This window comes from Xiphophorus couchianus, chromosome 5 (genome assembly GCF_001444195.1).
Source record: "Xiphophorus couchianus chromosome 5, X_couchianus-1.0, whole genome shotgun sequence".
NCBI lineage: Eukaryota > Metazoa > Chordata > Actinopteri > Cyprinodontiformes > Poeciliidae > Xiphophorus > Xiphophorus couchianus.
Window position 1 is genome coordinate 21,564,101 of NC_040232.1, and position 13,331 is coordinate 21,577,431.

General features: G+C 40.9%; 1 protein-coding gene across 1 annotated transcript in view; it reads left to right on the forward strand.

Moving 5' to 3' along the window:
* Positions 1 to 13,331, forward strand: part of znrf2b (zinc and ring finger 2b) — a 30,612-nt gene that overhangs the window by 14,267 nt on the left and 3,014 nt on the right. Inside the window, exons 2-4 of the mRNA XM_028017130.1 lie at positions 5,548 to 5,643; positions 12,078 to 12,183; positions 12,396 to 12,469. Coding sequence (XP_027872931.1) covers positions 5,548 to 5,643; positions 12,078 to 12,183; positions 12,396 to 12,453 — 260 coding nt within the window. The 3' untranslated portion in view covers positions 12,454 to 12,469. The remainder of the gene's footprint in view (positions 1 to 5,547; positions 5,644 to 12,077; positions 12,184 to 12,395; positions 12,470 to 13,331) is intronic.

Consider the following 13,331-nt stretch of genomic DNA (forward strand, 5'->3'; position numbering starts at 1 on the left):
CTGCAGCAGTACCCACAGTAAAGGACTGTGGGTAATAAACATGGAGCCCTGGGATGCTCTCCAAGCTGCAGATTAAATGCTGAGCGGTCATAAACAGGTGGAAGTCTGGGTAATAGTGTGAAGTTTGTAAGCACTGAAGGAGAAAAATTATCATTTTTGTCAGCTGGGAGTTTTTCATGTTCAGTTGTCTTGTCATGCTTTAAAACTAAATGCTCCCGCCCCATGATCCCGCTTACTCACTTCATTCACGTATCCCACAAATTCACAGTCATATTTGACCTATTGGGCTCTCCATGCCAAGATCTTCAGTCTGCATTGTAGGCGTTTGCAGCTGAGTCGTGAGGCAGCTCATATGGTTGTCCTCTCCAGTTCTGACTGGAGATCCTGTGATACGATTGGTCAGTTCTCAGGCTTAAAACAGAACAACTTCCCCTCCAGGTCGAGATCAGTCTCTTGCTCAGGAAAAGAAGTACCGTTATCTTGTTGTCATGTCTACAACCTATGTCGGCTGCCCTGGTCCCTCATGGTGAAAATGGAACTAAGCCGAAAGTTGTTTATTTTAGAGTCTCTCCTACACTTCCAGAACTCACTGGAGACACTTTAAATCCCTTTTAGTCTTGGAGCACCTTGGCATTCCCAGGGTTATTTAAAGAAAGTTGGTAGGTAGATGGAGGTTTGGCTTCAGGTCTTCCATCCTATGTGGACCCTCCAGCATGTCCTGGGTCTCTCTCTGGGTTTCCTTCCAGTGGGATGTGCCTCGAACACCTCACTAGGGAGGCATCTGAGGGAACCTGAACTGGCTTCTCTCAACGTGGAGAAGCAGTGGCCGAGTCACTTCCAGATGACTGATCTTCTTACCCTATAACTAAGGATGAGAAGTCACTACAGCTGGTTGCCTTTGGTGACCAAAGGCAACCATTCCTATCCTTATAGGAGGATAGGAATGTCGATCAACCGGTAAATCGAGAGCTTTGTCTCTTGACTCAGCTCTCTCCTTACCACGACAGACAATCTGCCTATCAATCTCCCTCTCCATTTTCCCCTCATTTGTAAACAAGTCCCCAAGATACTTAAGCTCCTCCAGCAGATGTAGGACTTTTCTCCTATCCAGAGAAGGCACTCTGCCCTTTTCTGGCTCAAGACTGACTCAAGATTTGGAGGCACTGATCCTCATCCCGGCCACTTAACACTCGGCTGTGAACTGCTCCAGCAAAAAGTGGAGATGCCGACCTGATGAAGCTAATAGAACCACTTCATCTGCAAATAGCAGAGATGTGATCCTAAGGCCACCAAATCAGTTCCTATCAACACCTCGGATGCCTTGAATTTCTTCCATAAATTATATGAACTGATTCGGTGACAAAGGGCAACCTTTTCGGACTCCAACTCTCACCAGAAACGAGCCAGACTTACTGCTGACATTGCAACCCAAGCTCTGACACTGGTCACACAAGGACCTAACAGTCCATATCAAAGGATCTGGTACCTAATACTCCACAAGACTCCCCAAGGGGGATGGTCAAACGTCTTCTCTAAGTCCACAAAACACATGTAGACTTGTTGGGAAAACTCTCATGAATCTTCTAGGACCTTGCAGTAGATGACAGAGTAAATTGTCTAAGTTGACGATTTGAGTCTGTTTTGGAGCAAAAGAGTACCAAACCCCTTAAATATAAATATAAATTTTTGACTGACAATCAGGAGAATAAAGACTTGTATAAAAGCTAGAAGAGTTCAGGAATTCTGGCTCTTAACACATCGTCTGGGTAAAGAATCCATTGCCTATTAGAATCCCAGTCTCTGAGTTTTTGGGTAACTAGACTTCTCCTTACTTGATGTTGTCTCTGGTCTCATCCGAATGACTTCTTCAATTTTGGAACGTGGGTTGAAACCACCATGCTTGGAAAGAAACACTCTGAGTTTCAGGAAGAGCGTGACTTTGCTTTGGGATATGAGAAAAGAAACAATGCATGCCATTGGTCTATAAAAAATCCTTCTGACAGTTTCACATTTTGTAGCCTTTTCATCAACAGACTGTCTGCTCTTTTGAGAGAACAAAGAGCTGCTAGATCAGGAATACAGTCACATATTATTAAATTCTCCCAGACTTTCATGCAGAAACACTTTCTGTTTGGCTCTTCAATTGCTGCTATGTGACATTTTGGATAACGCTCTAAGAAGCTCTGTTTATGCAGAGCTAGTCTGGAGCCTTCGGTTTGTTCACTTTATGCCCCATGCTTGCAGAAAGCAGAACCTTTTTATTCTTTCTTCTATTTATTCTTTTGTCCTCTCTTGTATTGCGAAGTTGCATACTTTTGCAACCAAATTAATTTACTACAATGTATGTAGTTATCAGTTTAGTTGAATACAATTCTGAATGTAAACAAGCACACAGTTATTGCATCAGTCTTCTGTTTGGTGTGGTGGTCAGTCATCATGATTAGCTTTATTCTGACTGAATGTTAAGATGATTGCTGATGGACTCGGCTTGTTGTTGCTTAGTGTCAGTGCAGCACTTAGACCTATCCAACACTGGCTCTGGTCCATCATCTAACCTTCTCCATATCTGTTTATGGTTTGTTTTCCATAAAAAGTAAACAAACAACCAAAACAACATTAATTAAAATGTATTATGATTCTTTTTGTTGCCAAAATTGTTGAAAAAAATATTAATCATTCAGCTTAGACAGGGAAAAAAAAGGCAAAATGCCAGTTAGAACTTTTGTAAAAAGAAAATGAAGAAATAAATAAAATGTGCTAACTAACTAACTCAAATGCTCGCAACAATTTTCAAAATCCTGACTTTTTAACAATATTAAGCATCTTTTTAGATATAGTTGTCCAAATGAAAGTTGTCAAGATCATTTTCATGAATGCAATTAATTGATCTATTACTTATCATGACAGGCTTAATAAGACTTCTGCCAGTTTTTGACCATTCCAGGCATCAGTTTGTGTGTGTATATATATATACTGTATATATATATATATATGTATATATATATGTGTGTTTGTTTGTGCTTTTTCTAAAAGCAAAACTAACAAGTCAGAGAACTGTCAAAAAGAAGGAATCCCCAAGACTTAATAAGACCATTTTATTATTAGGTCTTCAGCTCAATTCACTGCACTATTTTATGTTGAAGTGTAGCAATGGAGTAAAAACTAAAATCGCCCCAGGTTAAAGAATTATAGGAACGTCATTAATGACCATATTCCAGCCTGAATGTGAGTTTCTCAAGGACAAATCCACTAGATCCAGCTGCAGGTATGACCTGCGATAGACGTGCATGGAGACGCGTGGCAGATCTGTTTTCCTCTGGAGACTGTCCCATTCAGTCGACTGGATGAGTCATCCCAGCCTGGCAGGGGGGACACAGCTCTGTGATCAGGAAGCCTAAAGGAGAAGTGGTGCAGGGCTGCAGTTCAACCTCAGCAAGCTTTCAAATAAACACACCTACCATGTTCAGAACATTCCTGATTGTTAGCAGATGGCTGGGAAATCTTGTTAGACACTGCTGTGCATGTCTGTGCTCGTTGTGATTTACTTAAATAGGTCGGACAATCAGCAGAGAGCTCGCTGCTGGTAGCCCTAATCTATTCAGTCCATCAGTAACAGCAGGATAGCTGATTTTTTTTATTATTTTTTTGGAAGCCCTGCACACAATGCATACAAATTTCTGTCTGATTTGCATCACTCTGAAGGTAAAGAGCATATTTAAGATGCTGAGTGAAATCCAGTGTTGGTTACATCCCTGGAACAGGAGACTTCTTGCCTGTGAATCTCCCTGAACCTTTTATTTCTTCTTTACAGTTCATACGTTCCTCTGCAAGCACACACTCCCTCTAAAATTTAATGTACAACACGTGAGCAGTGCAATGGTTTTGATGCCAGCATCTTACCTGGGTGCCATTATTTTAAGCTTATTTAAACTGAATAATTTTAAAGCTTAAAATAAGCTTAAAATAATGGCAAAAAAATAAACTGAATCATTTTAAAGCTGGAGTTTGCATGTTCTCCCTGTGCATGCGTGGGTTCTCTCCAGGTACTCCTGCTTCCTCCCACAGTCCAAACACATGATTGTCAGGTAAATTGGTCTCTCCAAATTCTTCCTAGGTATGAGTGTGTGTGCATGGTTGTTTGCTCTGTCTGTCCCTGTGTTGCCCTGCAACAGACTGGCTACCTGTCCATGGTGACCCCGCCTCTTGCCCGAAACGTTAGCTTCGGGCTATAGGCACCAGCACCCCTCCTGACCCCACTGGGGAAAAGGGTGTACAGAAAATGGGTGGATGGATCATTTTAAAGCTGCTGTCAGTGTTTCTTACCCTGCTCTGTGTGTTTGCATGTTCAAAAACGCATTACTAGTGTAAGCTTCTGGATAGTAGCCACATCTGCCCTGGGCAGTCTGTCAGGTCCTCACTTCACCTTTGGCAGCGTCGTGAAGCGTCTTGCCAAAGGACACAATGACAGAGGTGGACGGTATGGGAATCGAACCAGCAACCCACTGATTGCGCTACAAACTCCTACCATCATCATCACCATGATTGAATTTTGTCAACAGACCACCATCTGGTCGATTGACAGAATGTTTTTTGTTGGTTTGTAGAACTGTCAATGAAAAGGGATAAAGTTCCAGTTATAGTTATAAACCAAAAAGTTGCCTTGTGTCATTGCCAAGCGATCGGAGTTGCCGTTGCGTAAATGCTCTTCAGTGGTGCATAGCTATACGTGTTACAATTGCGGCACTAATGCTGCAGAAATTTTCAAAATGGCCAAAGAAATCTGTGGCCGCCTAGCTTAACTGATCAAAAGATAAAACACCTCGGGGTCAAATGTGTGATTTCTGGTTTTTCCCCCCTCAGATGAGCAACAGAAATGTCTGTAACATGTTAGGTTTTGGTTTAATTTTCCATATTTCCTTTAGACATAGCTGATGCAGGTAATAGCTTCATAAATGATGGATGAGTCTCTCCTCCTTTATTGCTCTTCCCTTCTATTAATAATAGAAATTCATAGTTTCCTGAGATCTGCTGTGCATGATGACTGATTAGAGCAGTTGCTGTATGAACACTGACTGGCAGCTCTTATTATGTTGATGTTGATTATATTTGTAGGGTATTTATGTTATATTGTATGTAATAATTTAAAAGCTTTTCCCTTTCCAGTTTGCAATTATTGTTTACATTTCAAAGCAATATGTGGAATAGCAACCTGTTTTTATTAGTTTTCCATAAAACATTTTTATGGTTGAAGATCTCATTATAGTTCAGAGTTCTATAGGTTGAAAAGACAAAAGGGTGAAGGTGTCCGCATGTGCATTTAGCATTAACATTCATTTTTTATTATTATTATTTACCATAACATGAAGTCATCAGACAAATTGAGATGTGAAAACTAGAAAGGAAATGTAAAAACACCTCATTCAAATCCACAGGAAGAACTGTCACATTTATCAGTTTATTTCTAATTCTGTTTTTTCACAGTTTCTTCTCATTCCACTTCCCACCTATCATTCACTGTTGCTATATTTACTTCTCTGTTATTGTCAGGGTTCAAGTGTCCAGTGTGCTCCAAGTATGTGTCCTCTGATGAAATGGATCTTCACCTGGTTTTGTGTTTAACCAAACCACGCGTCACGTATAACGGTAAGAATGAGGCCTCCTTTTTAATTAGAGTTAAACTACTAGCTACTGGCATGCTGCGCTTCTATAGAGCGCTGATAGAGATGTGACTTTCTTCCACGATATGCTTTACCAACAAACCCCAGAATGCTGTGCGGTTCTCGACCTGCTTTACATGAATATTCTTTATATTGTATATTGAAAATTCTATCAGATGTATAATCTATTGATATTTATGGTGTATTTGTTGTTATGTATTTATTGTCCAACTCTGATTAGAGTTATCAGAGCAGTATCTAAACTTATCTAAGCATTAACGAGCCGCACAGCACTGACTTTCTGAATCAAGGTGTGAAGATTATCGACCCGTCTCACCTCGCCTGCTGCTTCAGCTCACCATCATCAGGCAAAAGGTCATACATTTTATCTGTTTGTCTGCATATACAAGTTAGTGGCATAGTTACCTTAAAAAGGTAACTTAGTTAACCCCTGAAAAGAGTAGTTTTGTAGCTTTACCAATTGCTTGATTTTAAAGTAACTAGGTTAGATTGCAAGTTAATTTATTACTTTCTTTCAGCTGCTGCCTACTAGAGCTACCATCTCCTCAATATAAAAATGACACCCAACATCTTTGAGGAAATTCCTCAACTGTAACATCCGTACATCTCTGACAGTCTGGTGGGAATATTTCAGAACAAACAGATCTTTAAATCTCAATACTTTCTTGAATTTGAATTATTTCTTTGCATATTTAAATAAATTTCCAATATTATATAAAAAGGTCTTAGTGTTTAAATGAAAAACCTGCAGAACCTGCCAATGTTTTTATAATTAACATCAGAATAATCGATGGCATAATCAACTACAAAATAATTATTAGGTGCAGCTCCATTTCTGAATATCTTTAATAAACTGTTAGATTTGCTCATAAAGATTTCCTTATTTTTATCCATTAAGGTTAATTCAACTGTATGAAATAAATTTGAATAACTATCAGTGAGACTGATCAGATGCAGTTTTTTTTTTTTCCTGGCTGATTTGACATCCTCTGTAGTGGCTGATAATTTACTGCGTTCTCTTACATCAGTTCAATGTCAAGCTACATCAAGCATACCAGAAATGTTGCTTTTTTTTTAAAACCAGAAGAGTTGTTTTACTGAAACAAGAGGAAAAAAACATTTATTGAAGGCAGACGAGCATAAGATATGAGCTAATAACACCAACAGGTTCTAATGTTCAAAAAGTGACTGAGTCTGTGTGAAAATGAAGCGCTCCCAGCTCTTTAGTTATGTAACAGCAGGCTCCTTTTCCAACCCGCTTCCCTGTGAAATCTTGTGTAATCTGCCTGTAATGTTTCCAAAAGCAGAGACTAATGCTGTGGTTGCCTGAGGGCAGCTTCTCCTTGTTATTCTCACTGTTGTGTACTTAAGGACGGCAGAATCACGATTAATGTGCCCTGCAGGCCTTTCTCATTACTCTGCTTTCTTCCTGGGGTTTAGTTGCTTTGTCGCCTTTTGTTCAACATGAACATGAGCTTGTAAACTTGTGAAACTGTTCCTTTCTGAAACCGTAATCATTCCACATTTCCACTGTACTTGCTGAACACTTTTGGGGCCAAGTTTAGTTCCTGTTTGAAAACCAAAAAAAAAAAAACGGGTTTCCTGTTCAGCTGACACAGATTCCTCTGTGTCTTCCTGTGTCAGTCATATGATAATTGTGGTGTTATTAGCTTGCTTCTGCATGGAGGAGAAGGTGAGGAAAATACCACACTTGGAGCCTCAGCAGAAGGAGAGGCAGCCATTAATGTAGTAGGTGATGGAGCAGTGTTGAGGGGGCGAATGGCTGCTGTTCTGGTTTTTCTACCAGTTCCAGTTCTTAAGCAGTCCTGGTCTTAACTGGTTCCACTTTTCCAAAACCAGAGATCCACATCACAGCCACATTATAAACATCTCAACATTATGAGCAACTGGCAGTGCTTGTGAATGCTTGACAGTCCTGATAAGATGATCCCTGATCTGGGCGTTAAACCCAGCTTTTAGAGCAATGGTTATTAAACAATTAACAGTGCTAAACTGAGTTGGAAATTACATTTATATAAATGATCATTTTTATGGATTCAGGGGGAAATAATCAGTTGTAACCTGCATATTGACCTACCTACCCTCTGTTGCTGTGTTTAAAATTTGACCTATGAAAAACCAAACTAATTCCTGGATCACTTGGCAAGACTTTAGAATTGTCGGCCTATTTTCAAAACCTGAGAGACCCTACACGTGACAATAAAAACATCATAGATATAACAGGTTTGGTCGCAGCAACACATCACACACAAACCGATTTTTGTCACCAACATTCATCTGATGTCAGATGGGAAATCTTGCAAAAAGTCTGAAGACCAAACGTGAGCTCAGTGTTAACGAACATGGCCGACTGGGAATAAGCAATGCTGATAGTTTGTGGGCTATGTTTATCAGAGAAAAAAAAGATGCAAAACGTCTCAGATGTCCACTGGACTCTCTGGTGTGCCGTGGCTGTTGTTTTGTCTTCTTTATTCAGAATTTACTCCCATGTCTCCGTCACCTCGCTCTCTGATGCATCACATTCAACAAGCTGTGTTTTCGTTTGTCCTCGGGGAACTCACCGTATGCTACCATATGGATCTAAGACAGTCCAACATGTCTGAAGTTTTGTTTCAGTTTTGCAAAGTCTTGCCAAGTGAACTAAACATAAGCTGCAGAGTTTTAAACGTGGGACTCGGAACATTTTGATTGGCTGCTGATCACCATGAGCCCGCCCCTAGCTCCTGGTGAAAATGGTTCTATCCATTGGTCCAGCAGCGGTGCTGACAAAGCACCAGTTTCAAGGCTCAGAGTATAACATAAACTCCCCGTCTGTTAGCATGTTAACCTTTGAATCAACACTAATACCCATGTCACACGTTTACATATTTGGCTGACTTGGCGTCATAGGATAATACGTTCTGCCATTGCCATGCTGCACGTCTAACTCTGGAGCATAAACGGTTTAATCAGGCTGCCAAAAATTCTTTGGGCATGTTGAAAATTTTTATCATGCTTGCTGCAGCGGTCACATATCATGCATACTGTAGAAGTCCATCGCTGCTACTGAATCAATACAACTTTGACTCGAACTTTGCACAATACTCTGAAAACATGACCTAATCTTGTAGGCTAAGCCATCTGAAATGGCAACACATCATGCCCTGATTGAAAGAAATCTAAGAACGGATAAGAAACTAAGTCAGTCTGGAAATGGTAACTAAACCATTTCTAAGGCTTTGGGACTAACCTAGTGTGGTGGTCAGTGACTGCTCCTGCACTACTTTAAGACCTGTAATCATGACATCAGCTCTGCACCAGAAAATCCTGAACGGCAAAAACAGAAAGTATTAAGGTGGCCCGGTAAAAATCCAGATTGCTGGCAGGCTGATAGAGGTGCTATGGCATGACTTTAAACAGGTTGAAAATGATGGATCTATTTGCAATGTGCCTGAATTAAAATAATTCTGCAAAGCTGAGTGGGCCAAAATTCCTTCACAGTGATGAAAAAGACTCATTACCAGTTATCACAGAGCTGTTCCTGACAAGGATGGAACCACCTGTTACTGGGTTTAGTGGGTAATAACTTCTTCACATATGGTAGTTTTTGATAGATGGTTTTCCTCTTCATAAATAGGAAACATTTAAGTGGGACGAAAACAAGAACAGAAGAAATCTGCAAAGTGGACATTTGTTTTTCACAGTGTTGTCTAATCTGAGCAGTTGCTGCCTTCAGCAGTCAATGTGGGTCTCTAGCAGATTCATACAGAAACAGGAACTGATGAAGATACAAATTTGCCACATTTCATGTCAACAAAAACTGCAGCATGGACTCTCAAATAATGTTTTGTTTTCACACACATACACACACGCACAAACAGAGAGAGCACCTTCTGGTCCCTAAATATATCCACTGGTGGTTCATAGCAGGCACCCACAGCAGCTTCCAGGCGAACGTAACAGCAGAGATGTTTTCCGGACTTATTTCTAGCCTGCTCAGAAACGCACTCATCTATTTCTATTAAAACAGCCATGATACAGAATGGATGGTGTGGAGGTCAGCGTGTTGATCAGCAGATTAGTGAATTTACCTTTTAGAACTGATGTTACCCATGTTAATGAGGAAGCTCTTAAATAACAGATCAACATTTTTGCACTCATTACACAGACAATATTTGATGGTTCATTTAACCTTGGTCCATATTTATTCCTTCAGTAATTTAGTGGGACCTTTACAGTACATTGACATCAACAGTAATATGCAGTGAGGTGTTTTTTTGTTTTCTTTAAATAATGAAAAACAAATGAAATGTTGTCTTATGCAATCAAACATTAAAATTCTCCTCGGTCTCAGAATTCTCAGCAGTATAGATGTCTGGACACTGGCTCGGTCACTTCAAAGACTTTCTGTCATTCTTCTATAAAAGCTGCATTGTTGCCTTGGTGATTGATTTTGGGTCATTTCCTAACACAGCAGGCAGTGTTGTTCTCGACCAAAGAACTCAAGTTTGGTCTTACTGCATCTTGCGCTTTAATGAGCTGCACCATGAAGTGGTCTGCCTCAGGTGACACAAAGAGTTTTCCTGTGGATGACAGTTAAATGTGAAGCTGTTGAAGCTGAGAAAAGGCCTTCAGGAGGATTTCAGATTTCAGTCCATGAGGAAGGTGCGTATCTCCAGTGTTGTTTTTCATGTTTCTGGTTCTGAGTCTTCAGAACATGAACAAGACCATCCTGCTCCGTTTTAGAATGATCGACCAGAGAAAAACTAATGTCCTCTTTTGGTCCGGGCCTGGTGTGAATAAACTAAGGGTGAATGAAGGTCATTTGGTAAGTCTTAAGTTTCACAATATGTTTGGAATCATTGTCTTATTAAATGGACAAGCATCAGGTTGCTTCACATTTTGCTAGAGAATATGCAGAAGAGATGATGGTAGGTCCTTGTCCAGGTTTTTGTCCAGGTCCTTGTTCAGGTCCATTGGACGCAGAGCAAATTGAACATTGGTGTTTTTTAACTATGATTTAGGCAAACCAATGTTTTGTTGCCATGTTCTTTTTAAAAAGAAGAGACGTTCTCCTGACCAGTCTTCCAAATCAGCCGTACTCTTTTGGTCATGAGTTTGACCCTTGAGCATGCTACCTGAGGCATGCAGAGTCTGACCTGGAGCTCTTGTGTTACTCTGATCAATGTATGATTGAATTTGCCGGGACATCCACTCCTAGTCCGAGGTGTTTTTTTTGTTTTTTTTAAATCACTTGTGTCGTAGATTGATGGACTCTGAACCGGCCTGTATGGCCCTTCTCAGATTGATGTGTGGTAAAAATGGAGTCATCTAAGGTAATGTTTCTGTTCTGGCATTAAGTCAACACACACCTGTACGTAGTAAACACAACGAGTTGGTTTCAGTCTGTGTTTACCCACAGTCTCGTCCACTCGCTGCAGACTGTCTGTGCATTATAGATGCTTTTGGCCTCAGTGAGCTGGATGCCATGTGCTCCAGCCCATAATAACAAGCTTTTGCCGGCCTATGTGGGTTAATCCACAGTTACATAAGATCAGCCCTAATGACTCTGTGTGTTTTGCTGCAGGTGATGGGTTTAATGGTGCACATGCTGACTTCCACTTAAGAGCCAGACCAGTGCTATTCATAGTGGGAGGGGTTCACTCATAGGAACACACACACACACACACACATGCCGAGTTACCACTCTGACTGGAAACAGGGCTAGGGGGTTCCTGTGGCCTTCAAAGCCACAATATTAAACTCAGAGTATGAACACATTTGTGAGAACATTTAAACCCATCCTGGTAAATCAGTGAGACCTTCACTGATTTTTGTGGGCAGTTAACTGCTGCTCTGTGTGTTATTTTAGCAAATTGCATGTGTTAGTCTGTATACTCTAGTTAGCAATTATTCAATTACTAAATTAGTTGATGGTTATTTCTATAATCGATTCATCGCAATCAATTCATCGCACTACTGCCAGTTAATACATATTCTGCACATACCAAGGATCAAGTTGGATGAACTATACTGACATTCATCAGACACATTCCTAATGTAAGACTAATTTATCAGTTTTTTAAAATTATGAATACCTCCATTTAATCAGTGGAAAACGTTGTGCAGTAACCTGCTCCCTCTCCAGCAGCAGGCAGGATGTGGTTACTTCACTGACTGCATATGCAGAAACTACAACTTTCATTCAAGGTGCCTGCAGCTCATAGTTCATATTGCCTGGTTTATGATGGTCTACCTTTCATAATGATATGGAATTAACTGTTGCATTGTCCCTTTAATTCAGCAGTGTCCATTTTACTTCTTCAATATGGATGGCATTAGAAATGGTGCCATCAGTCTTTCTCATGCCTGTGCTGTTGTGTGTGTTCTGGCCACTAGAGGACGTCCTGTCTAAGGACGCAGGAGAATGTGCAATCTGCCTGGAGGAGCTGCAGCAGGGAAACACCATCGCCCGCCTGCCCTGCCTCTGCATCTATCACAAAGGGTGGGAAGCTCGTTTTTAGTCCTTGCTCTTCACATGAAAGTTACCAGACTCCAGAAACGACACATAACGCTTCATTACACATTGTAAAATGTAGAAGTTGACATGTGGCTCCATACGGTGCAGATTCCTCTAACAGCTCACACCATGTGTCTCTGCTAGGTTTAATGTCAGAACATGCTCTGAGTGACTGTTCTGCTCTGATTGTGTTCCAGCTGTATCGACGAGTGGTTTGAGGTGAACAGATCGTGTCCGGAGCACCCGGCAGATTAAAGCTTCCTTTGCACAGGTAACCTTCTACCCACAGCGGAAGCACTGACCCACCAGGAGGTCCTGTGCAGTCCGTTCTGTTCCTGGAACGTTCTCTTATCTCGGCCGTTTCTGTGAGCGTTTCCACTGTGGAGTCCAGAACAGATGCTGAGCTGTGGCTCTGCCTACTGCAGCAGGATTGGCTGCTGTCGTGTTCAGCGGCTCAGTGTGACTCCTGTCGGCAAAATAAAAGTTCATTGCATTTCCACCTTTTGTCATGTAACACCCTTATTGTAAATTTTCCAAAATTCTGCAGCCTTTACTTTGTTAATGAAGTTCAGAACTGAGCTGTTTCCACTGATCATGTGAATGTATGTTTATGTTTTAGGGCTGTGAATGTTAACTCATGCGATTAATAAGAAACATTTAACACGTAATATTACATAATGCAGATTAATCTAATCATTTATTTTGACCTTAAAACGTCTCTAGCGTCGATTCGGTTGAAGTGAACTTTGCTGCAGTTCAGTGCGTTATGTGAACACAAATGAACTAGTGCAGGGCATTATGGGTAAATAAAAACAAAACAAACTTATCTAGCATTAGTGAGAGAAAAGACGTGATCTGAAAAGAGGAATCCTCCAACCTCTAAAATCTGATGCTTCTCCACTTGTCTTTACATTCCTTGAAGAAGGAAGTTGAAGTCAGTCTCTTCTTCAGTGGTTTTTGTGCCGATTCCTTCCATTTCTGGTGCAGTGCCACCACGGTTGAGGGAACAGGTTTTCAGTTCAGTGTGAAGGTCGGAGAGTTCTGGGGGGAAATGTTCTTACAGTCCAAACTGTCCTCTGCTCTGTGGAACAGCGTCCTGCAGTAGAAGCACACTGTCCAGTGTTTGAACTGAC